The 26,966-nt window shown below is 39.8% G+C and overlaps 1 protein-coding gene across 2 annotated transcripts in view; it reads left to right on the forward strand.

Moving 5' to 3' along the window:
* Positions 1-26,966, forward strand: part of LOC110164204 (cryptochrome-1-like) — a 94,061-nt gene that overhangs the window by 46,524 nt on the left and 20,571 nt on the right. For both annotated transcript variants that reach the window (XM_055165500.1, XM_055165499.1), the window contains 8 exons: positions 4,889-4,977; positions 6,292-6,432; positions 7,485-7,796; positions 12,155-12,306; positions 18,382-18,584; positions 21,071-21,193; positions 22,658-22,846; positions 25,674-25,754. In XM_055165500.1, the coding sequence (XP_055021475.1) occupies positions 4,889-4,977; positions 6,292-6,432; positions 7,485-7,796; positions 12,155-12,306; positions 18,382-18,584; positions 21,071-21,193; positions 22,658-22,846; positions 25,674-25,754 (1,290 nt within the window). The remainder of the gene's footprint in view (positions 1-4,888; positions 4,978-6,291; positions 6,433-7,484; positions 7,797-12,154; positions 12,307-18,381; positions 18,585-21,070; positions 21,194-22,657; positions 22,847-25,673; positions 25,755-26,966) is intronic.

Below are 26,966 nucleotides of genomic sequence, written 5' to 3' on the forward strand. Positions count from 1 at the left end.
TTAGTATAAGAGCACATAGACTAGTACAGGGGTGTCCAAACTTTTTTCATCAAAGGCCACATATCTAAACACTGACGAAGCAGAGGGCCGATCGAGGGCCGTAGACTGATGCTCAATACAGTGAGTAATTGAAATATGTGCATGTTTAACACGTTAGAATGAGCCATCAGTCTTTATTCATGCTGAGATCCTTAAAACCTTAATTGAATATTTGCTTTGTCAAGGTAGATTTTCAAAAAACTTGCAGTAAAAAGCTAATTTTTAATCAATGCAACTTCACAGGCTTTATTTACTGAGCAGAAGAAACATTGATCGAAATGCCGGACTTTTGCGCCGCACACCAGGACTAACCCAGAACTAAACCGGGACTAAACCATGACGAACCCAGGACTAAACCAGCACTAAACCAGGACTAAACTAGGACTGACCCTGCACTAAACCAGGACTAAACCAGGACTAAACTAGGACTGACCCAGCACTAAACCAGGACTGAACCAGGACTGAACCAGGACTGAACCAGGACTAAACCAGGACTAAACCAGGACTAACTCAGGACTAAACCATGACTAACCCAGGACTGACCCAGGACTAACCCAGGACTAACCCAGGACTGACCCAGGACTAAATCAAGACTGCTCCCAGGACTGCTCCAGGACTGATTCCAGCACTAAAACAGGACTAAACCAGGACTAAACCAGTACTGTCCCAGAACTCACTGTCAGGACAGGTCCGGAGGTGCGCCCGTGTAGTGCGTCGAGAGACCGCGAGCGCAGAGTTAGGCGCGCACAGAGGTAATCGCACCCGTCGCCCCCGATCTCGTTTATCGGACACCCTGGTCTGTGGGCCCGGGGTTCTCTCTCTCTTAAGTCCAAGATTAGTCCTGGGTTAGTCCTGGTTTAGTCCTGATTCAGTCCTGACCCGTCCGTGTGTAATTACTACCCCAGAACGTTAAAACCTGCCCGTTTCAGCAACTATTTGCCCATACCCGCAGGTACCCGACCCGGTGCAGGACTCTGGACCACTACAGAACCTACCTGGACCACAGATATAAGGCCACATTGGAATATAGAATAAATGACTATGACTTAATGTTGAAAATCACATTCTATTGCCTAAAAAAAGTGTGTGTTTTAATGCTCTTTGGAGTATTGAGTGTATCCCTTAGTATCGAAATCAAGTTTGTAGTATCAGCATCGTGGCAACACTAAATTGTACTTCCAAGCTATTAGCAGCCTTATTTAAGACAAAGCGTCTGTTCTTAGCTTACTGGATTAGATTAACTCTCCCATTCACCTGCTGCAAGTTTCCATGGACATTTGGTGGCTCATTCATTTAAGCTCAAAGCACACGGGCAGTTCTGTTCTGTTCTATTTACATACAAGGGATATCTTAAGCTTACCCAGGCAGACTACTGTACCACAAGCTGTCAGATGTTCCTAAACGGACTAAAGAAAAGCATGCCAGGACATATGTCTCTGTTCATTCACACCAGAAGTTTGATGATTCTTAAAAAGCCACTGACATATGCTACCAACATCTGTACTGTGTCTAAGCAGCTTCAGGTACCAAGATAGAAGACCTCATTCTGTAGTAGAAAGTCAAAAGCACCAAATGAGATTGTGAAAGAGCTTAAAGAAACTGTATGCAAGATTTTGATTTAAAATTTCATAAACTTGATCTATCTATGCCCGCACATACGAAGTAAACATGTTCAAATCAAAATAGCTACAATTCCTCTAAGGCTACGTTCACACTGCAGCCTGAAGTGACCCAAATCCCCCTATGGCCCCTATGTGACCTGTATTTAATCTTTTAATGACTGAATGATTTTTTTCAAATGCGACCCAGACCACTTGGATATGTGGTCCTAAAATCGATACATATCCGATCTTTTGACCTGCGACTTCAATCTGAACGGCCAAGGCGCATTCATCTGACCTACACGTTATCAACAAGCGACAAATGTACACATACGTTCTTCTCCTGATACGACAATTGTTAATGAACTCCGTGTCACTGAACCAAAGCACATCGCTATCCCACCACTCTTGGCTCCGTCTCCACATCCACACGTTCCTTTCAATGGGCTGCCCCACAAAACGCCTCGGCCAAAAACCTCGTCCTTCTCCTTCTCAATCTCCTCCTTAAAACAAATAACTTGTACATGTTCTGGCTCCGGTACGAGAGGAAGTTTAAAATCGCCAGGTGCTCAATGTTCACGTCCATGTTTGAACAACTTCCGTAAACACAGTGCACGCTCGCTGCGGTTGACGTCGTCGTGTCCTCCAGTGCACATGCGGGACGCTTTTGGGCCGTTTAATGTTCACCCTGGAGATCACATACAAGTCACATTTAATTGGAAATGTGAACGACCTCACAAAAACATCGGATTTCACAAAAAAACATCCGAATTGTGCATTAAGCTCTGCAGTCTGAACGTAGTCTTAGAGATGGACCGATGTATGGCACAAGCTGATATTTTGTTTTGATGAATCTGCTGCCTACAAAATACACTTAAAGCTTTATATTAACACTTGAACATGAAAACATAGCTGCACAAAACGTGACTACACCACTCTCTTATAGGTTTGTAGTTTTAAAAAAAAAGGCTCGGTGGGGTTTGTAGTAATTAGAGTCATCATCGTATTTATTCCAGACTCAGGGTCCAGCTTTAAAATGGACAAGGACAGTGACATTACAAAACAACAATCATGTATGTTTTTAAAAGACAATCATACCAGTGTCTCCACATATTGGACTGGTATCTTTTTGCACTGAATCTTATATTTGTGAGTGACATTATTATTTCATTCAATCAGTCAATCAATCAATCGAACTATATTTGTATAGCACTTTTCATACATTTGAAATGTAGCACAAAGTGGTTCACCTGCAACAGAAAAATGACAATAATTAAAAAGCAACAGCGACCCCAGTGTTTCATCCATAGATAAAACAATTTAAACAGAAACATAAAAACATAAACATAATGCTCCTAAAGGTTGTAGTAAAAATAAAAATGGAGAGCTAACATCAGATGGAGACTAAGTAAAATAGTAATGATAATTTAATTTAAAACAAATATAATAACAATAATAATAATCATTTAAGTTGAAACAAGTAAAAGTTTCAATTAAAAGCTAAATAAAAAAAATATGTTTTGAGTTACTTTTAAAAATATGAATACTCGCAGCGGACCTCAGATCCTCAGGTCGACTGTTCCACAAACGGGGGCCGTAGAAACTGAATGACCCCTCGCTGTGAGTTTTAGTTTGGATTCATGGGACAGTTAAAAGACGAGACTTAAGGACCTGAGAGTCCGAGAGAACCCGTATAATAAAAGCAGATCAGATAGATAAATAGGACTAAGACCATTAAGAGCTTTATAAACCAATAAAATCATTTTAAAATCTTGTCTGATTTGTTCAGCCTGCAGCTAAAACTGTACATTAAAATTTTGTGCAGCCTGCAAAGTGTTCACTCGTGCTGTCTCGTGCTGAAAATGACATAATTTGGAAAAAATAATCAAAATAGACCCAAAATATCAGCAGAGTTTATCGGCCATTGGTTGCTCTGGATTCTAAAACGATATTGGTGGATCTCTAATTCCTATGCCGATTTGTTCTTAATGACAAAAACATTTGATATGATGATGATTTATATACATTATAATTTGGTGTTTTGGTTATCATCCAAGCTGCTTCTTCAGTCCTGAACTGAACTGAGCTGTGAAACGTTTTCAACCAAAATAAACGTTTGTGCAGTTGACATATTGAATTTTTCCTTTGCCATGGAGTCTATCTGGACAACTGAGGGATTTTACACACATCATGTTTTTGTTATCCAGTCAGAACACAGAATGAGTCTTACATGAGTCTCTCATTTGTGTTGCCAGTTTCATGTTGAAATCCAGTTATTTAAACCTAAAAGCCTCTTTCTGATCTGAATGGTCTCCACCTAAACCAAAGCATCTGCATCCAGTCATGAATCAGTGTTAGTGCAGTCTTTGCAGCTCAGTGAGTGAATTCTGGAGGTTCTGAGCTTCCTTATCTGAAACTGCATATCATTTCTCTTTCCTCACTTCCTTCTCCTTGATTCCTCTTCTAGATCCTCCATTTTTCAGCTGTGAGTCAAATGTGTCATATTAAGTCGTGTCCCAAAGAAAACCACAGACTGAAAGAGTAAACATGAGGGAGGCTTCAGGAGCAGACATCAGATAAAAGAATCAGTGAGGAGTTTATATCCTCTTTCTTCGCTGTGTCTCCTCTGTGGGCGGGACTTCCTTCCTCACCCATTTCCTGCAGAATCGAGGAGAGGAATCAAGGATAAGGAAACAAGGAAAGAGAAATGAGACCTCAGCATATGGCCTGTTCTTATATATACAGATTTAGACAACGGCAGCCCAGGTTCAGTTGTGAAATGCATTCTGTTGGGATGTAACCATATTTTATTATCATAATATTGTAATTTGAAATGCTTTTCTGGATGCAGCTTGTTGCAAAATATGGCATATATGTAGACAGCAATAAGTTCCTAGCCAGTTTCAAAAAGATACTGTTATTTTATACTTTTTGGTTTTAAATATGAATTAAAACAACTGTAATTAAATTTAAAGGCTTGTAGAAAACATTTTGAGAAGTAAGTGATTGTCTTAATAAAAATCGAGCACACTTCCTATACCAGTTTTTAATTTAAGGGGTGAATACATACAGATTCATGTTCATATTATGTACACTTATATTATTATTATTGTATTTAAAAAAAAAAAATGGATGCACAAAGGCTTGTAAAAACATTTAGAGATCTAAGTTGGGATTTTATTGATACAAACCTTTTTATTTGGAATATAAATTAAATGTACAATTCTTATTATTGTGTTTTTTCTCAGGTTTTGACACCGAGGGCCTGCCTTCAGCTGTGTGGCCTGGAGGAGAGACTGAGGCTTTGACGAGGATAGAGCGCCATCTGGAGAGAAAAGTCAGTACTGCAGCTCTAGAACTTGAATAAATTAAGGAAACTTTTACTTCTCTTGATAATGTTCACCAATTACAATATTATGTCAAAAATACATTTAATATATTATATTAATTATTTTTCTGTTGTCAATATAGCTGCTTTAAAAAAATATAAATAAATACTGTACCTCTAGACGTACCTCTTATGTTCATCCCATCAACATCAAGCTTAAAGGTGCACTATGTAACTTTTTCTTTTAACACAAATGAATATATAATAATAAAATATAAACAATTTCTATTTTAAATCATTATAACTTAGCTCAAAAAGTCTGAAAGTTTAATTTAATTTTTTTTTTGCTATAAATGGCCAAGCTGATTAAATTCATTTAATTGCACATCCAGTAAAACCATAGATCTGTATTTGAATAACTGTAAGATTGATACGTTTAAAGCCACATTGTGAAACATTTCAGGCAAAAAAAATTTGTGGTTTTTCAGATTTTAGAATGTGATAATGTTATACTTCCAGATGGGGGTTAGAGCCAGTTTTTCCTGTTAATTTTTACTGTATTTTGCTATGAAATATCAGAAAGGTTAATTCCCAAATATGGAATCTGATCATTTCTATTATTGACTAGATCCAAGACCATGCTGTATTACAACAAAAATCTGCAATTGGACAATATAAATTTTATCTGCCCCCATCTGTATTAAATAACATTGGCCTATAGCAGGCATGTCCAAACTATGGCCCGGGGGCCAAATGCAGCCCTCAGACACATTTTTCTTGGCCCTCAGACTTCCAGGTGAATTGGCCCAAATTACTTTGCATCAATAAAAAAATATTTTTTTACTGCAAGGTTTTGAAAATCTACCTTGATAAAGCTGATATTTAATATTTAGTGTGTAGTTTTAAGGATCTTAACATGAATACAGACTGATGGCTCATTTTAACATGTTAAACATGCACATATTTCAATTATTCCCTGTACTAAGCACCAGTCTACGGCCCTCGATCGGCCCTCTGCTTCGTCTGTGTTTAGATATGTGGCCCTTGATGAAAAAAGTTTGGACAGACCTGGCCTATAGCATAATGTGACGTCATGTGAAACCAAGAAATCACTGTATTACAACAGAAACCTGCATGTTAACAATATTCATCTTACCATTTATAAAAGCTTAAAGCTCTCAAGACTCAGTTTGGCATAAAAAATTATTTTGTTAATGGCTTTAATAATATAATTTTATGGAAAAGTTTTCATAGCTCGTATAGACTTTTTAATGATGAGTATGACGTGTCAACATTGTTCATGTTTTTATTCTCTGTGTGCAGGCGTGGGTGGCAAACTTTGAGCGTCCCAGGATGAATGCGAACTCGCTGCTGGCCAGTCCCACAGGCCTGAGCTCCTACCTGCGCTTCGGCTGCCTCTCCTGCCGCCTCTTCTACTACAAACTCACCGACCTCTACCGCAAGGTTTGCACACAAACACATAAACAACATATGTATATGTCATCATTTGGTAACACATTCTAGGCTTGAAGATGTGATATATGCAGGAGAATGTAGTGGGATTGGGCTGAACGATTTGTGAAAAATATGTAATTGCAATTTGCATTGTTCAGTGATTAAATTTGAGATTTATATTTCAATAATTGGATGAATTGTGATGTTCAATTGACAAAAGGACTGAAATGAACAGACAAACTAATACAAAAATCACATGTCAAACATGTTTGTACAGATCTAAACAGTTTTTTATGCAGATTAAGACAGGATATTTTAATAATAAACATACGTTTTATTAATATTGCACATAACATTTGAAAAAAATCTCAAATGCTACAGCAGGTAGATTAAGTCATAATTTGAGTGGAAATGAAACTACCTGAGGACTGCAGGTGATTACAGCTCCCCCTGCTGATGGAACACGGTAGTGTCCAAACAAAACTTTATTCATTTATATTCATTATGTCTTATATAAAATAACAGATGCTGAACTACACTTTACAGTTTCATGCATTATTAATTTACCTCACACTGGTGAGGTAACTGTAGCCACAGCTGTCATGGGGCAGACTGACAGAAGTGAAGCTACCAATCTGTGCTCCTGTGATACTCACACACGCCACATTCATACGAGGCAATGTTTTATGCAAGTGAACACAGCAACAGAACACAGCAACAGTTTTGCCACTGGCGCCGTAGTGTGGCACCTGGTATTACAGGCGCTCTCCCATCCAAGTTTTCAAGCTCGGACAAGATCAGGCTTTGATGAGGAGATTTGGCAAATTTCTTTTAGTCTACTTGTGAACTTTAGTTACCCAGAGTGTGTGATGATGTTTACGGTGATGAAAGCAGCAGGTAGAAAGCAACACCATAGTTTTGAACTGGAAGTCAGCTTCTTAATGAAGCCATTTTAGATCAATATTGAGATTTAAAATGTCCATAATATAAAACAATGATCCACAGGTGCCATCTTCTATCTCTAGTGTTTTCTCAAACCCCCTGTGCCCTCTTCTGTCCAGGTGAAGAAGAACAGCTCTCCTCCCCTCTCTCTGTATGGCCAGCTGCTTTGGCGGGAGTTCTTCTACACCGCCGCCACCAACAACCCGCGCTTCGACAAGATGGAGGGCAACCCCATCTGTGTGCGCATCCCCTGGGACCGGAACCCCGAGGCCCTGGCCAAGTGGGCAGAGGCCAAAACCGGCTTCCCCTGGATCGACGCCATCATGACTCAGCTGAGGCAGGAGGGCTGGATACATCACCTGGCCCGTCACGCGGTGGCCTGCTTCCTCACCCGCGGAGATCTGTGGATCAGCTGGGAAGAGGGCATGAAGGTAAGAAAAGAAATTCCCACAGAAGTTATTCTTGAGCTGTTACCCCCTTACATCACATCGCTTAGTCATAGGTGAGTTGTCAAAAGGACTAAAATATGAACTAATAACGAAAGAATTTCAGAGCATGTTTGCACAGAATCAGATAATTTAAAAGTCCCATATTTGGCAGCCTTAAGATATAATTACCTTCTCAAAAACACACCTTAAGTGTAACATGAGTAATCTTTTTATTAGTCTGTTCACACCTTCAAAGCTCAAAATACTCAACCTTGTGATGCATTAGTCACAGCAAATACAGAGGAGCCGCGTTATCTCCTTCAGGGAAAGGTTCATCTGATCAGGACATAGATTGTATTTTTAAGTGGACATAGGTAACCTGCTCACTGTGCTCCAACAGGAAGTGGGCATGGGCTCGAATCAGCTCCATCGACTCCAGTTCACAAATCTTTGCCCCTCTCTGTAACTGCTGCTCGTCATTTTGGTCCACTTTACATGATCCTGAGGTTTTTATTTCACAGCTTTGTTCTTAAATGAAGATGAAGATAGGATATGATAGGTGCCCTCTTTCACCGAGGTTGGTCCCACTGGCATGAGCAACAGAGAGACAGAGAGAGACAGAGATACTTTATTGATCCACTGCACGTCTCAGTGGCCTTTGTGTCTCAGTCAAAGGTCTCAGTGCAGTTTAACAGTAGGACTGGTCAGGGAGGGTCAGCAGATCCTGTGGAAGAGCCAAAAGTGTCCCTCCTCTGTGTCCTGCAGCATCACAGCAGCCTCCAGGGGAATCCAGGTGAACACAACAGGAAAGGCCTTGTTCTTACTCCGCTCTAGTGTTTTGGTCGGTGACGAAACAGTTCCTTCCCTCAAAGTGTTTCCTCTGGAAGATCTTCTGCCACATTTTTGCCACATATGGTGTAAAAAGCTAGCCAGGTTGTCGCCACAGATTGTCTACACTCAATTTAATTTCTCTCCAGTGACTAGATCAGGAATCGGAATACACTAGACAATTTGCAAGAATCCCAGAAGTTGTAGACCACGCATTAGCCAATCAGAGAAGAGGTGTGAAGCCATGATGTCAAACTCAAGGGCCTGTCTGGGTCCCTTTTGTGGTACAGCACAATGGTAAACAAAGCGGTCGAGATGGATGTAGACGAAGATATACATTCTGTGTTGGCAAAGATTCCTGAGATCGAGGATTTAAAACTGTAACAAAGAGAAAGTTTGGTGAATTGTATCAAGGGGAAAGACGTTATTGCCCTTCTTCCTGTGGGATTTGGAGCATTACATACATCACGACCAAATAGCACTGACTGACTAAATAAAAAAGTACCCTCTTACCATCGAGTGAACAAATCCTAATGCTGCAAGGTTATACAATCTCCACAAAGTGAAATTGTCTGATGAATGAGGCTAGTAAAAAGCCTCTGGCATCTCAAATGTCCATATTTCCTTAACTGGCACAAAATACAACAAGCCCTTGTGTCCTTTGAACTGCACACGCTGCACTTCTTAGTTGGTTAAAACCCCTGACATGATGTTAAAAACTGAGCTTAAAAAGCAACGTTTCAAAAGAGTCTGAGCATGGATCTACAATAAAAACTAAATAAGGCATTCCCCCTCTGTGGGAGAGAGACCAACTAGTGGCCGCTCCAAGTACTGTAGCTCCCGGGAGCTTGGGCCCAGAAAGAATTCTCCCATAGAGCGCAAAGCATCTTTTGTTTTGGAATTCAAACTGCCCGTGTTTTGCTGACAGGGCATTGACATCTTTCACAAAAGTTGGATTTTGTAGGAATTCTTTTCTATTTTCACAACATGAAATAAAAAAAAAAATCAGTCCTCAAAGCTCCTAAAAATTAGCTTTGTAAGACTTGTAAGATTGGTCCAAATGCTCCACGCCGTGCACGTTACAGAGCTCACCCTTATTGAGGAAGTAAATGCGAAAGAGAAAATGATTTTTGGGCCCATGCCCCAATGAGCACAGGCCTCTGAAAACAATACAACGCCATCTTGGATTCACCTCGGAGATTTTATTATGGTTATTTGTTTTATGGTTCTCAGTTGCCATGATTATAGTTTTGTTTGACAACATTACTCAGAGCCCTTCTCCCCCACTAAACCAGGGATGTGGGCGAAAGGGATTCTTATCTTCTACACTCTTGTGATGTATCAGTGTTTCGTAATTGTTAGTATTAGTTATTTACATTCCCAGCAGTGAGCAGATAAGAGACTTTTGGGATTAACTCCTCCATGGAAGCAAATGGGACATGCAGTCTTTCCGATATTTAAATATGTTATTATTTGTAACATGTATGTGGGGATATACCCATTTTAATATGTATTATTCCAGTATGACTCATTTAGTTTGAGCAACCAATTTGCCTTTACCACACAATTATATCACCATCACAACCATTTCAGAATAACGTCTCGGTTTTATCTAATCTGTCAAAGTAGATCTGTCACATTTAACACATTTTGAAGTTCGATATATTTCTGAAGAAAATATAGGATTATAATATTGAAACCAATTTATGCCACTGACACAAAAACCCAAGAGCAGATTTAAACCAGAGAAACTATTCTATTCACTTTAGTACTTTTATTTATTCAACCTTTTGTGGCTTAAATCTTGCCATATAGTCCAAAAATTACCAAAAATATCCTAATAGCGCAAAGAAAATGTACACACGATAAATACTGACCCCCAAAAATATTGTTCCATCTTTCATATACTGAATGAGAAGTTGATATTGTAAGTATTGTTTGGAAAAGTATATTTTTGTTTTTGAATTTTTAAATGTGTTAAAACCAAATCCTCAACTTTTGCTTTGTCGAAAAAACATAATTTCATATATCTTGCTTTATTTATTCTACTGTATGTGTCTAAAATGTAGAAAGTAGTAAGAAAAAACAAAACAAAACACTGATGTATGAGAGGGTGAGTAATGCACATACGAACAGCAATGTGCTTTGAATGTTTTTAAAATGGCGTTTAATTCATGTGGTATAAAAGTTGCATTGTCACACTGTGAAAACACTCAATGTTCCCTAATCTGCCTGGTTTTCTAAGAATACACCGATGCTCCATTGCTTTACAAAGATGCATGGCAAGCAGGGGCATGCCTAATCCATCCATATGAAAACATATAACACAAAATAATAGCTGCTCAAATAAGGAAGGGAGGGGAAAAAAGAAAACAAAAAAAACACAAAGTCTAAAAATATTGCACATTTCTGCCTGATCTATTCTTGGGTTTCAGATGATATTGTAACATTTTATTCACTCGTGATATTTAAACACCCTACACAAAAATGACTCTTCTAAGCTTTAAGTCATCTGAGAATGCTGTAACCTTATCAAAATATTCCCAGACTTGTGTCTGGTTTCGATAACTTTTGTTGAGTAACTGTAACTAATGACTAACTATCGAACTGTATGAGTAATTAAGAGTCCGTCTTCGTCTCCAAAGCTCAAAATGTTTGGTTTTACTTTTGTTGTCATAAAGCTCCAGTTTTCAAGTTAACAGCTACTTTTTACTTTTTGCTCGGTTAAGATCGACAATTCCAGGGCTGAAATTATCCAAGCGATTCAAGGCGAAGTGTGTGGAGTTTTTAAGCACTTCTTGTATTACCACACGACGTCACAATCAACCAATCAGTCAATCAAACTTTATTTCTATAGCATCTTCCAACAACCAAAGATGACCTAAGCGCTGTACAACATTAAAACAAGATAAAAAACAATAAACATCATACAAATATGTCAACAAAGCACATTACGCCATTAAAATAAAGAAAGCGTCACAGGGCCACTAAATGTTAAAAGCCGTTCTATATAAGTAGGTTTTAAATTTGGCTTTGAACAAAGGCAGATCAGGGATGGACCGTAACTCAATGGGCAAAGAGTTCCAGAGTTTTGGACCGGCCACTGCAAAAGAACGATCACCCCACTGTTTGCACCGGGACCGGGGGACCTCCAGCAGATGTTGCCCAGCAGATCGTAGAGCTCTGCTGGGTTGGTGAGGGGTCAAAATCTCACACAAGCAGGAAGGTGCAAGACCAAGCCTGAATATGCAGGGTTTGTGTTAAACATGTGTGAATGAAACAAAACACAATTCCAGGTATGTTTGCGATGTGGAAACAACATCAGAGCATACTCAAAAATAGTGTAAATAGGGCATCAAAAATGAATATAATTAAAGTTCTAGGGTTTAGTCTTTTGCTTTATTTACATTCAAAGTCTGATCATTATGGATTTCTGGACCTTTAAACATGTATAGGTGTGTCTATGTAACTTCTGGTTCGTCACCTCAGCCCTTTTAAAATTTGACTTGTTTGTCCCTCTCGTGTCGCCGTAGGTGTTCGAGGAGCTGCTGTTGGACGCGGACTGGAGCGTGAATGCTGGGAGCTGGATGTGGCTGTCCTGCAGCTCATTTTTCCAGCAGTTTTTCCACTGCTACTGCCCCGTGGGTTTCGGCCGCCGCACCGACCCCAACGGGGACTTCATCAGGTGGGTACAGCTCCCCGCTCCGCCCCTAGGTGTCGCTGCTGCTGCTTCTGATGACCAGCTGGAAGGCACCCTTCTCCCCCGTCTCTATAAACTCTCTATAAACCACGCAGGACCTAGACTTAGACAAAATGTATTGATCCACAGGGGAAATTACTTGGACACAGTAGCTCACACATCACATTATACTAAAAAAACATATATATACATGCTAATAATACATTCTTAATAAGTAGCAAAAATAGCAACAGACCAGTGTCAAATAAGGCATAATTATATAAAAGTATATATACAAGTAAAAATAAAATAAAATAGCAGTATGTAATAAAAATATTTCAGCTATAAACAAGAGGTTGTAAGGAAACAGAGCAAAGACGATATGATTAACTGTACTCAAACTGAATAATGTAATAGTCAAAATCTTTATTTATATAGCACATTTTATAAACATGACAGTTTCCAAAGTGCTGCACAGACAAATGAATACAATAAAAGACAGTAAATCGTATTCAAAAACAAAAAATAAAAAGTGCTAAAATGCGTAAAGCTAGAAATGATAAAACAATGAATAAAATTAAATAAATAAAAGACAGAGAGAGAGTAAAAGTGGGTCTTAAGACGAGACTTAAAACACTCCACGGCTGCAGTTGCAGTACCCATAAAACTATAACTGCATATTGGAAAAGGAGGTAAAGAAAAAAAAACAGTTTTAGATCGCCACCTTCCTCTCTGTGTCTCTATAAACTCTCTACAAAGTACATAGGACCTCAAATTCTGCATTGCACTACTAGAAAAAAGTTTGAAATCCACGAGTTTCAGAATGATGAAAAATTTGTAGCCGTAGTGATTAACAATTCAAAATTAAATACTGTAGTTTTTTGGAAAAGTGCTCAAATGTTGCATGTAACAGGAAGCTTTCTTATTCTGTAACTTGGTCTTCTGCAAACATTATCTAAAAATCTTTCCTTGTGGTGTTTTTGCAGTTAATATTTCTGTAAAATTTACCTCTAACAACAACAACAACAACAAAAAAAGTAGGATCACTATTTGTATCACAAAGTTAAAACATACACTATTTTTAAATTCTGCCCATTGTGCAAAATTATTAAGTAATGTATTACTTTTATCCATTTATTTCCATTCATTTATTTGATTTTTATTGAGAACACAAGAGCATGATCTGTAACTATTTTATTAGCATTTGCACAGGATTTGATTTAGTTTAGTTAGTTACACACACTTTCACAATCCCAAAATATAAAAATAAACATTACTAAAACATGAATCCATGACAAATTACCACGCACTAGACCGATACCCTAAAGGGAATCCTCCAAAGGTAAAAATGACAATACAGATCGACATAATGGAAGTATTCAAAAGATGGTTGTACTAATTGGAGATGCAAAAGATAGCTGCACTAAATTTATGTCTTTGCTTTGCGTAGGCCGCTGGTTGCATATAAATAGAACTGCGTATGCAAACATAATCATGCAAAACAAGTCAGGCACAAACTATGGGACAAAATGACAAAAAAATTATCTCCATATCATTTTTCCCATGTGTGTCTAAAAGGAACCTGAAAATGTGACTGTATTACTGTAGTATTATTATTAGCATTAGGAACAGTACAAAGTTCGTGCACAATTTAATATTCAAAATGTCAGTTCCTAAACAGCTGCAATAATAAAAACAGAGAACTATAACTGCATATTGGAAGTTGTGCTTAAAAATTCAGATTTAGGTTTAGATTTACTTTTGTATAAATGCAGTTAAAATTGAGTGTGAAGGGCCAGTTTTGCAGAGACGGGGGTTGACGGGGGTACCTCCAGGCTCCCCGGTAGGTGAGGTGAAGCCCATATTAAGTCCCTTTTCCCTGTTTAAATTTGCCCTGTTGTATACTCATATTTTGAAACTTCAGCATGGTATTTTTTGAGCCGGTCTATGTTGAGACGTGTACAGTTGCGTGTTTATGGCTGTAAGTGTGTGTGAATGTCCCTGTATTGTGTGTAACTTTAGTGTCTATATCTATATTTATATACTTGTTGCCGACTGATACTTTTCAAGGCAGACGTAGCGCTTGTTTAACTCTCTAATGTGGCTGTGTTTGTGTTGGCTCATCTGTTTGGGGGATTGGGAGAAAAGTTCAGCTGTCCCTCTCCTCCTGATTGTAGCTGATTGCTTTTAAGCTCATTTGCTGTTCTCTCCACCCTCCATTCCGGCGCGGCCTGCCTCGGTCTGACCGCCCCGAATGGGCTCAGGGTGAGTGGAGACTCCAGTGGCCGCTTGGTTCTCTTTGTGTGCAACCCTGAGGGACACTCTTATCTCGCTCGCGCCTCAGCAGCGCCCTCTGGACAGGTTTGTAACTCGGTGGCGTCTCATTTCGTCAAAAGGGATTCTGACCGCTTGGTAGGGAAATACGAACGCCTGGCCTGCATTCATTAGGTAGAGGACTATGAAGCATTCCCCGGAGGGTAGTGAGGAGAGGCGTTGGACCAGCTGTCTGCCATCGCAGTGTTGCAGCTAGCGCTGGTACTCGTTACCCGCGCCGTGCCACGCGAGCCGGTCCATTGTCCAAGCGCTGGGCAAAGCCCCTCATCCGGCCCTTTGTGAAATGTTCAGTGGTGCTCTGCTTAGGAGAATGCAGCCCTGTTGGTGCGAGTGGCCCTGGAGCAGCGGCTGGCTAACACAGGGCTGTCCTCTGCACTGCTCATCACACCAACACTCAGCACAGCCTCACAGACCTGCACACAAACACACCTGCCATAGTCCACTCATTCTGTTTCATCACTTGTTAGCTGGCCAACACTGCAGCTGCATATTTTCTGTACACAAAGCATTACATCACCACCCGCTGCCCCCAGGGGCCACTTGTCATTGGCAGGTCGCGGATCTTCCTGGCAAAAGGGTTGTGGTCCTTTTTGGTGAAATGAGGGGGCCCCCTAGTGGGCCAGCCCAGAGTGCGGCGCTGTGGCTGTGGGAGGGAACAGTCAGCAGGGAGGCTCTGGCCCACTGACCACTTAAAAGACAACCACCACAGTCTGAAGGGGGATCGGGGGAAGCAGGCATGAGCTCGTTTCTCACTCCTCCTCTGTCTGATCATGGGGAGGGGCCTGGGCAGGGGGGCATGGAGCCGTGTCGTACAGTGGACCACTTCTGCCAGCGACCAGCACCACACTAGCTCTGTAGGTCTGCATTCAGAAACATTCAGAGAAGTGAGTGAGTGAAGCTAACGTTACAATGAGACGGAGAGTTATCATGAAGCATTCATTTCATTATGAACATTTATTAATGCCTGCATCTAACAACCAAGCTAACCAACTGAGCTAACTGCCGAGCTTAGCTAACTTCCATAAGTTTCTTTCGCCTGTTAAAAGTACGCGGAGGGTTTGGGGTTGTGAAGATTGCACGCTGAACGTCAGGCCATGTCCCGTTTATTTTATAACATTAACACCGCTTACTTCTCCTCTAGTTAACCTTTACTAACCTGCTCTAGCCGCATGTGTTTTCAAATTCGTAGACACCGTTGGCAGAACTGTTCCCCTGTGCACCGGCTCCTCTCAGGGGGCGGGTGGGCTCGGGGCAGGTGGGCTCGGGGTGGGTCAATTCTCTCTGCTTTCTAACTGCGTATTACAGTAGAGGTCCTCCTAAGCTCCATCCGGGCCAGTGGGCAGCGTTCGGCGATCCAAACCCGGAGTGCCGTGGTACCTCCCCCCTACCAACCCCCCCTCCCCCAACCCACCCCAACCACCACTCCCCCCTGCCCCAACCCACCCCAACCACCACTCCCGCAACCACCCCACCCCCACCAACCGACCACCAAGCCCCCAACCAACCACCACCCCCACACCTCAACCAACCACTCCCCCTGAACCAATCTCCACCATCCCAACCGCCGACCACACACCCAACCAACCCCACCAATCAACCACCAAGCCCCCGATCACCCAATCCCCCCTCAACCAACCACCACCATAGGGCTGGGCGATATGGATCAAAAAATATATCTCGATATATTTTGCTATATCTCGATATACGATATATATCTCGATATATGTTCAAGAAAAAATAACCCCCTAAAACTGAAAACTGCAAAAACAAATATGCCAAATTCCACAAGGTCCTTTTTTTTTAATTGAAGTGTAAGAGGTCGGCAGTTCATACAGGAACATTTAAGATTACAAAAAACCCTAATTACATAAATAATGATTTAACTGTAAAATAAAAGAAATAATACATATTTCCTTCTTTTCATTCATAAATAAAACAACTCAACACAAGATCATCTTCGCATTAACTCTGTTATCCAAACCATAATCATAACCGTGAGCTCCTTCAGCAGAAGAAGCTCAGGATGTTCCTTATTTCAATAGATCCATGTTATTATCCAGCAGTAAGGAGCTGTGAGGTTTAATCCCACAATCCACTGCAGATCAAACCCAACGATTCCACACACTATTGTACAAGTGACACTGCAACAGATTAATTCAAATCTTCTGCATAAATAGACTTTACATTGCTAAACTTTACAAGATATAAAGCATAACGACTATAGAGCCACATCAACCCGTTTGAGATAATAATGTGTTTAATGCAGTTTTGCGCACGTGTGTTTACATTTTACAGAAACGAAACTTAAGTGCATGGCTCATTTGCATAAACAGCGCTCTTCTCACGCAGCTCAGCTCGTTTAGTTTCTTTCGGGCTGAAGGATGCGGCTCGGTGGAATGTGAGGATGTGCCGCTGATGGTTTTGTCTGTAAATGGTGGAAAAGGTTCGTGGTGCTTGAAGCTTTTCACTGGCACCAACTTTCGGCATTCACTGCGATAGTGACGAGTGAAGGAGACACAAGCGAACAAAATCAGGGAGGCGGGGGCGCGCAGAGGCGACGCGGTGAAATTAAATATAAGCATTATATTGATATATACGATATGTCAGAATTCATATCGAGTTTAAAAACTATCTTGATATATTTAAAATATCGCGATATCGCCCACCCCTACACCACCACCGCCCAAAACTAACCCCACCCCCACCAACCACCATCCTAACCAACCACACCTCAACCGCCAACGCCACACCCAACCAATCAGTATCCCAACCGCCAACCCCACCCCCCCAAAAAACATCATCCCAACCAACCACACTCCAACCGTCACCAACCTTCATCCCAACCAACTACCTACCCCACCACCAACTACCACCATCCCAACCAACCCCACCCCCAACCAACCACCCCCACACCCCTCCTGCCCTCCCCCCTGCTCCACCCCAAACCCCGTCCTGTTGTTTTTTTGTTTTCTCTGCCTCTCAGAGCTGCACTGTGCCGCTCCCCACAGCTCCACAGCTCCCCTCCTCTGTCTGTCTCCCTTCGCTCTCGGGACTCTCGGTAAGGTCGCAACAAGTAGGTAGGTGATCTTTTTTGTCCAAAACGGCGGAATTCCACGACAGAAAAAAACAAAACCAAAAAAAAAACAGCAATGTTGAGACCACCCTCGGCTTTTGGCTTATTTTGGAGAATATTTTGGTGGCGTGTGGCTGCATTTAAGTAATTGTTGCTTGGGACCACAGCCCTTGGTTCTCTATCTCTCTCTATATGCTCGAGCACTGTGCTGTTAACTCACTCCAGTGCACTATGAAGATCATTACTACTTTGTGCAGTGTTGTGAATGTCTGTAGCTTCCATTTTGTAGCTTTCATTTTCCATAAACTTTTTTTTTTTTAAGAATAACCGCATGCTCCTACTTCATTTCTACTAATTGGGCCATTAAAAAAGAAAAGTGTTGGAGTAAGAAGTCGAAGTTGCACATTTTAAGTAAATATTTTTCTTAATTATAAAACAAAAAATAATACAAGACAATATTTAAACATATTTGTTTGTTTGATTTGACCTATATGCAGATTTTCCTCATATTTTTTACTCTTAGCTTTGTTGTAGTACATGTTGTACCATATTTTCCTATGAAACTTTACCTTTATGATATGACTGACTTTTGCTTCCTCGTATTAAGCCCGTTCGAAACACGCTCTTCTATTTTCGTACAAGCTGGCATGTCTGATTTCTCCCTGTGCTTTCAGACGTTATTTACCTGTCCTCCGAGGTTTCCCCGCTAAGTACATCTACGACCCTTGGAACGCGCCGGAGTCCGTGCAGGCCGCCGCCAAATGCATCATCGGCGTGCATTACCCCAAACCCATGGTCCACCACGCCGAGGCCAGCAGGCTCAACATAGAGAGGATGAAGCAGATCTACCAACAGCTCAGTCGCTACCGGGGCTTGGGTAAGACCGGGGGGTTTATGGCGTAGAGACTGTATATCTAAATGGACATAGCTAACCTGATGGCTGTGTTCCAAATATGAAGTGAGCATGGATGCGATTCTAGGTCCATTGACTCCAGTTTATTGATGCCCTTCTCTCTGTAACTGCAGGCTTGTCATTTGGGTCGTAAAATGTTCATTGTTAATCCGCTCTACTTGATCCTGTTGAAAATAGACAAAAAAACAAATAAAACAAATAAAACCCAACACATTAGCAACAACTCTAATACTATGAATATAAATGATAATAATAAGAAGTCTGTAAGTTATTATCAATCTGAAAGTACTGAACTGAGAAGTGCACTGTTAGAGTCCAGAATAAAAGCCTGTCATATAGTCCTTTTTATGTGCTGAATAAATACTATGGAACAGACAAAGCAATACAAGGTCAAGCAGACTTTTATTTTATTTCTTTTTATTTTGCCCATAAATCCAGATATGAACGTTGATAACAGATAAATCAGGTACCGTCGCTCCTTTTAGCATAAGGAGCATAACCTCTTATTCCTTATATCCCCCCGTCCTCCCCCTCACTCTCTTCCTTAGTCCTCAGAGTTTAGCTGCTCTGTTTGAAATGTGGTTGTGGATGGATTTATTGTTAAGTCCCACTTTAATCACTTTGCCTTGTGTTGCCTTGTGTCTTACATGTAGTTGTAATACACAATTATGCCACTAGAGAGCGCTCAACTGCATATTAATCATGCATGGTTTATTTATCGTGGATCTCACATTAGTGATGAAAACAGAATTGCTCAGCTTTAACAGCTCAAGCTAGAGAAAGCGGCTAATGCTAGTGACTTTACGCTGTCAGTATTTATTTAAAAGTGTTTTATTCATAATCACACCTAAAAAAAAAAAAGTGTGTTTAGATAGTGCTTATTCAGCGTTTTTTTCCCCCAGAAAAAAATAATACTGAAAGCCATTTTTACTGATAAATTGAAAATCAATCTGAGGACAATATTTTTAAATGGTTGCCAGAAATGCTAAATTCCTAAATGTTGTGTCTCAGATCTTAATTTCATAGCAATTTGACCATTGTCCTTCATGTAGATTGGGAACAAGCAAAAACAGACAATGGGCGTAGTCTGAGTACTCCCTGCATGCTGACTTGATGGAAAAGATCCTATTTTTATCTGTTACAATTAATGTGTCCAAAAAAACAGAATAATGTCCCCAAAATAGCACAGAATGCTCGTACTGCAATAACATTATATTCTGTAGTACGTCACTATTTATTTATTTATAGTGACATTTATTTCTGTCACTATTTATAAAAACTGTTTTTTAATTATATCTTTTGATTACGAATAGACAAACAAACATTTACCCATGGATATCTCAGCTGTAAAACTGGTGTCAATAAACAATTACAGGAATATTCTTTATTGTTTAAGCCATCTCCATGGAAGCACTTACTGTACTTACCCCTGTATCGAGCCACGTGTCTGTGTGTGTGTGTGTGTGTGTGTGCAAAGGCTGAGTCACCAATTGCTATGAAGTCTCTGATATTTTCTTTTTGGCTAAATACAGTTCATGTATTTAGCCAAACAGATGTAACGAAACTCACATACTTGCACCTACACAATGTTTTTATGTCACGGTCTGATGTCACCATAGCAACGGGCAAAGGGTAAGGTAAAAGTAGTAAAGTACTGTACTTAAAGGTGCATTGTGTAACTTTTCTGTTGGAGACCAAACAAGGCAAGTTACAGGTCAGATCGGTGGAGAGGCGACCCCACTCATAATCAGAATGTATGTTTTTCTAGGTATTGTTGAGCAATAAAACCACCTGTAAATGAATAAATGTAAAGTAGAGCTGTTTAAAGTCATACTGAGGAACATTCCAGCCAGAGCAAAGACATCTATAGAAACAAGCAGGTGACGGACCCCCGACTAAAAGGTTGCATAGTGCACTTTTAAGTATAAATTTTAGCTGCCTGTACTTCACTTGAGAGCAGGTATCTGTACTTTCTAGTCCACTACATTTTTAAACAAGACTGAATATTGAAAGTTGTTTTTTTTTTATAACTTGAGACCTGCTGAAAAGGCTGAGGATTTATTTTTATATGTTCATAGTTTCAGCAAACAAAAAAATACAAATAAAAACTGCTGGGTAAAAACAAACAAACAATGATTCAGGTGGTCAAAATTCAGCACAAATCACTACATTTGAAGCCTTATAAGACCTCAAAATCTGTACAAAATAATTTTTAAGCATATTTTTTAACTTTTACACTTCATGTGATACTTTTACTTGAGTATTTGCTCCACTATATGAACTCTTACTTAAGTAACAAGACTGAGTCAACATTCACACTTCTTTGCTCAATAAGCAATAACATCGCCATGGCTGCCAAGTAGGTAGCAGGGCTTTACCAGAAAAGTTGCACAATGCACCTTTTATTCTAATGATAAATATATTTGATAACATGGCGTTTCTTATTTCAGGTCTTTTGGCGTCGGTGCCATCCACCAATGGGAACGGGAACGGAGGGATGATGGCGTATTCACCCGGAGAGCAGCCCCCCGGAGCCAACAGCAACAACAACAACAGTAGCAGCAATGGCCACGGTACGTTCAGGGACAGGCTCACTATGTAGGAAATCATAAGTCTGTCATAATAACACATTTCCAACTGAAATATAGCGCTACAGAAAATATCACAATAAAATAGGGCTGAACGATTTGGGGGGAATATCAAATTATTTCTGCTCAAAGTTCATATTTTAAACTCGTTAAGAAGTTTTCAAAGACAGTTTAGCGCAATAAATCCATTTAAAATTTTACTGTGGCAACACCAGGACAGGCCAAATATAAGAGAAACACAGAACATGTGCTACAATAACGACTAGGGATGTAACCGTAACCGAAATATCATGATATCGTATTGTCAAACATCTCAGAATAATATCGTGGGCTGTCACAATATATCGAAGTTTCTTTGCTTAAATGCATGGTTTTACAGTAGCAATAGCTTATACAGGGTAGCTTAAAAGTCTTAAAAAGGTCTTAAATTTCATGTTCCTAAATTAAGACCTTAAAAAGTCTTAAATTATGTCAGACGTTTTCTACGAAGTGAAACCGGTTGATGAATTAGGCTAGAAGGGACTGACTTCAGTATAACTTTTCATCATAAGTTATACTTTTGTGAAGCTCAAGTATACCTGAGATACCCAAGATATAGTAGTTGGTTGGTCATTAATAGAATCGGATGCAACTGGGTGCGATGTTGTGCTTAATTTTCATTTAAATGGTCTTAAAAAGTCTTAAATTTGGGGTAGTCAAACCTGGGAATACCGTTATAAACATAGGGAACTACATATCCCATGATTCATTTCACTGCAGACACCACAAAGAAATGTTTTTTACTTGAATTGAATGTGAATTGAATAATCAAGGTATTTTAAAAGCAGAAATGTGTCCTATCTACAATTACATTAGCCTTTTTCAAAATATCACAATAAATATCGTACTGTAAGATTGTGATAATATTGTACCGAGAGATTTGGATATTTTTACATCCCGAATAACGACACCACATTAAGATGCTGTTTACTGCCATGTTGTCGTTTATCTGTCTGCTATGTACTGAAATGTGATTAGTGTGTAAAGTTTTTCTTTTTTCATTCTCATGATAATGCACTCTGAAATGCGTGAGTCTTAGTCAAATCAGCAAACACAGGCTCCCCCACACCAAAGAGTTAAGTCATGACACAGAGCCTTACCCTTTTTCTCTTTCATTTACTTTTCATTTACGCTCTTACATTTACATTACTACTTATTTTACAAACACAAACACAGATACAGACACAGATTTTGGCCACTTTATCACAGACAGATAACCACTCAGATAAACCTTGGTTATAGACACGAGTGGCTATGAGTCACATCACACAGTGTACATGTGCGCTGACATACAATTTAAACATCCAGAAATCTTAGATGAAGAAAGAAAAATCATCCAGCGCACCCCAGGTTTAACAAAGTCTAGAAAAAAAACGCAAAACCTTTTTTAATTTCTTGACATGTGTCTAGGTCATGGGGTATCGGGCAGCCCGGTTGCCGCGGCGAACGGCAGCGGGAGCATCTTGTTGAACTTTGACAGTGAGGAGCAGACGGGGCCCAGCGCAGTGGGACAGCAGCAGAGCACACAACAGCAAAGAATGCAGCCTCTGCCCCAGCCTCACACGCAGCAGCAGCAGCAGCAGCAGCAGCAACAGCATGGTGAGTCTACCTGTGCAGGACTGAAGAGAGATGAGAATAGCAGCATGTTAATTTGTCAAATAAAATGGAATAATAGTACAATGGCTATTATGTCTTTTGAGTAAAGACTCTCCTCAAGTGTGACCTCATCAAAACATGCCCAGAGCTGACGTTTCTCATTCATGCATGTATAAATAATCTACAGTTTCGTTGTGGGACGAGCACAAATTAAATATCAGATCCGTGGTGATTAGGTGACCAAACGCAGATGTTGCTATTTCTAAAAATTTGAACATCTGGGGAACATTCTAGCCATGGGAGAGTACCCTCCACCAAAGTGTCATAGTTCATTTTAAGTATAAGGAAGTGAAAAAGTAGCTTTTTAGTGTGTGTTTTTAGTGTGATACAAATCTGTACGCATACACCCTGGCCGTGAACTATTAGTGAAAATTTGAATCAGAAAAAAAAACCCGGCATTCACAAAGCTTGAATAACGTTAAGATGAAATACACAGCAGAGGTATTGACTGACAGGCACAGTAGTCTATCAAAGGGAAAAATTGACATAAAGAACTGAGAAACAGTGCAGATTTTTACAGAATCAGCAATCAAAGAATCAAACTACTTTTTATCTGTAAGAAGTTATATATTTTGTCCTGAATGTTATGAGAATTTTTGAGAGGAGATGTCATCTGCATTTGACAAACACATGATGCATATTAGTGTCTGTGGTTGGACTGTCCCAGGTTAGGACCAAGGATTTTCAGACTCTATGGTCCGGTTCCAGGTCCTTCTGGATTCAAACAGAATGTAGAAGGGACTTAGCCAGGCTGGTGCCACCTAGAGCCTCCGGTTAATTTAATTTCTTTCCAGCTGTTACGACCCGGGTGGATCAAACATATTAAAGAGGACACAAGAGGCGAAAAGGTTACAAAAGTAAAAGATGTTTTTATTTTTAAGTTTATTTTAATTTACTTTACTTTTTTTTTTTGCATATATATTTATTGCTTTTTAGTTTAAACAAAATAATCAACAAGATAACAATATAAGGAATACAAGCAAAATTAAACAAAACAAAACAAACAAACAAACATTGGCCCATTCATATATAGACACAGATAACAGCCATTTCAAAATGTAAAATACCCTATTCATGATAGCTGAGATCTCAAGTCCAGAATACATCAAAAATGGTTCCCAAGTCTTCTTAAAGACATTGTCCTTATGATGAAGCCGACACGTCAGGTAATCAAGAGAAACAAAACCCAAGAACCGTCCTCTGCCATTGAGTTTTTGTGGGGTCTTGTCACATATCCAATTCACTAGTAGACTTTTTCTGGCACAAAAAAGTCAGCATCCCATACAATTTTCTATTATATTTATCTTTTACAACGGGGTCAGTCTACACCAAGCAACAGAAATAGAGGATCATTGGTTAAAATTTACAGACAGAATCTTTTCTATTTCTTGTCCAATCATGTCCAGAATTGTTGCACTTTTGGACAGGACCAAAACAGTGTGTAAGGTACCAATCTCATTTTTTGCACTTCAAAACACAATGGCGAGGAGCTAGGTTTTTAATTATATATATCGATTAGGAGAAATGTGAGCTCTGTGGAGAATCATAAGCTGAGTTGCTTTAACCCTATTACAAACACACTGAGTTTTTGCATTGTTCCAGACATTTTCCCACTTGTCATCAGTAATCGTACAACCAAGTTCGCTCTCCCAGAGCCCTTTCAGGTGAGAGTCTACAGTAGAATACCCCTTAAGGATATTGTAAAATATTTTAATGGAAGCAGTTGACTTTGTAAGGAAGATCTGTCTTTCCATGTCCGATATTTCTCCAAAGACTGGATGTGCAGTATCTTTCCTAACAAAAATCCCTCACCTGTAGATATTGGTAAAAGTCTTTCCTTGAAATATCATATCTCTCAGTCAATTGGTTAAATGACATTAGGTTACGCCCCTCTAAGAAATTGTGCAATTTGGATAGGCCTTTCTGTGCCCAAATCTGAAATCTACTGTCAATTATTCCAGGTAAAAACTCAGGATTATTACAGATAGGGGTAAAAACAGATGTAACATTATGTTATGATCAGCGAAGAGCTGTGAAGCCATGACGACAAACTCAAGCGTCTGTCTGTGTCCCTTTTGTGGTACAGCACAGCAGTAAACAAAGCGTCGAGATGGATGTAAACGAAGACAGACATTCTGTGTTGACAACGATTCCCAAGATCGAGGATTTAAAGCCGAAACAAAGAGAATGTTTGGTGAATTGTATCAAGGTGAAAGACATTGTCCTTCTTACTACGGGATTTGGCGCATTACATACATCACGACCAAATTGCAGCGATTGGTTAAATAAAAAAAGTACCTGCCTACCGTTGAGTGAACGAATCTTAATGCTGCGAGGTCAGATGATTTCCACAAAGCGAAACCGGCTGATGAATCAGGCTAGAAGGGATTAGCTTCAGTATAACTTTTCATCATAAGTTATACTTTTGTGAAGCTGAAGTACAAGGCTGGGAAACAATCATTTTTCATTTCATCTTAAAAAATAAACAATTTACAATTTCAGCAACAATTTAAAATTTCTTGGGTTAGAGAGAGAGATACTTTATTCATCCTGAGAGAAAAAAACATTAATAAAATAGTTGATTTGATTCTTTGTTGAGTCGTAAAGCCAATAGCATTTAGATCTGTGAATCAATTAATCAGTGAAAAGGTTTTATGTCTGCTTCTTTTTGCCTCCAGTCGCCTCCATTGTTCAGTCCTCTTCGGAAAAGAATCACAACCCCCCCCATATTGATCATATTGACTTGACTTTGGTGTTGTTTGTGATGCAGGATACCACTCAGTGCCAGACACCAGCCAGAACATCACCAGCAGCCGAGTTTACCACGAGTTCGCTGTGCCTCAACATCCAGGTCAGTGTCCACCACCGTGATGAGAACACAACCGTGCAACCGTCAGACAGTAAGATTTAAAGAGAGAGAGACAGAAACAGAGAGAGAGAAAGAGACAGAGAGAGAGGTAGAGAGAGAGAGACAGGGAGAGAGAGAGACGGAGGGAGACAAACAGAGGGGGACAGAGAGAGAGAGACAGAGACGGAGCGAGAGAGACAGAGGGGGACAGAGATGGAGAGACACAGAGAGAGAGAGAGAGATGTTTTATTGTTGCAGATCAGGTTTTCTGACTGACACTGTTTATTTACAAATGGTTCACTGAGATTATGCCACTGACACTATAACAACAGAGCAGGATAAAGTGGTTTCAGTATTATAGTTTATCGCAGTATGTCTTTGTAGCAATGTACCGAGCTTCAAAATTTATTATCATGACGGCTCTGGAGTCTGTTCACTATGACGCATTCAATCACATCTGTTTAAAGGTCCTATATCACACAAAATTGTCTCTGTCTCTGTCTCTCTCTCTGTGTCTGTCTCTCTCTCTGAATGGATCACACTTTCATTCACATGAAGGAATGTTGATCTCTAGATTACACAATCGCCCACAGGTGCACAGTCATAACCATGGTGAGGTTTTTGTTTACATTTTACATTTCTGGATATATAAATATAATTAGCTCACATTTAATGACCTTGTATTCCAGCAGTTTCCAGTGTTTTCAGTGACCTGTTTAAAGCTCCTGTATCACACAAAATTGTCTCTTGTGAGCTTTTAGTCATGTTATCATGTTTCCTGGAATTTTCAGGTCTGAAATAATCCAAGTGATTCTAGTGAAGTTTAAAAACACAGTGGAGCACTTCATGTATTACTTCATGACAACTCAAGGTTGTTTAGGAAATTATTATACTTAAAAATAACTGCTGCTTTTTGACTGAATAATTGTGTCTAATCTAAATTGAAATGAAATTACAATTGTGAATCATCTTGCAGCCTTTGTGCCATATTTATCGAAATCTTTTTAAAACAATATTTGTTTCGTGGATATGGATATAGCCTCGATTGCAGTTCTAGAGGAGGTTTTGCCACCTGCTTGTCTCCTTGAAAGTGTTACAGCATTGTCAAGAATGTTCCACAGTATAGATTAAACCTGTCACAAGGGAGACAAGCAGGTTACCGCACTACGCAACATTACAAGTCAGATCTGTGGAGAGTCACCCCATTCACGAAAG

The sequence above is a fragment of the Boleophthalmus pectinirostris genome, unplaced genomic scaffold, assembly GCF_026225935.1.
Source record: "Boleophthalmus pectinirostris isolate CB_2022bp ecotype Guang Dong unplaced genomic scaffold, ASM2622593v1 HiC_scaffold_8, whole genome shotgun sequence".
Classification (NCBI taxonomy): Eukaryota; Metazoa; Chordata; class Actinopteri; order Gobiiformes; family Gobiidae; genus Boleophthalmus; species Boleophthalmus pectinirostris.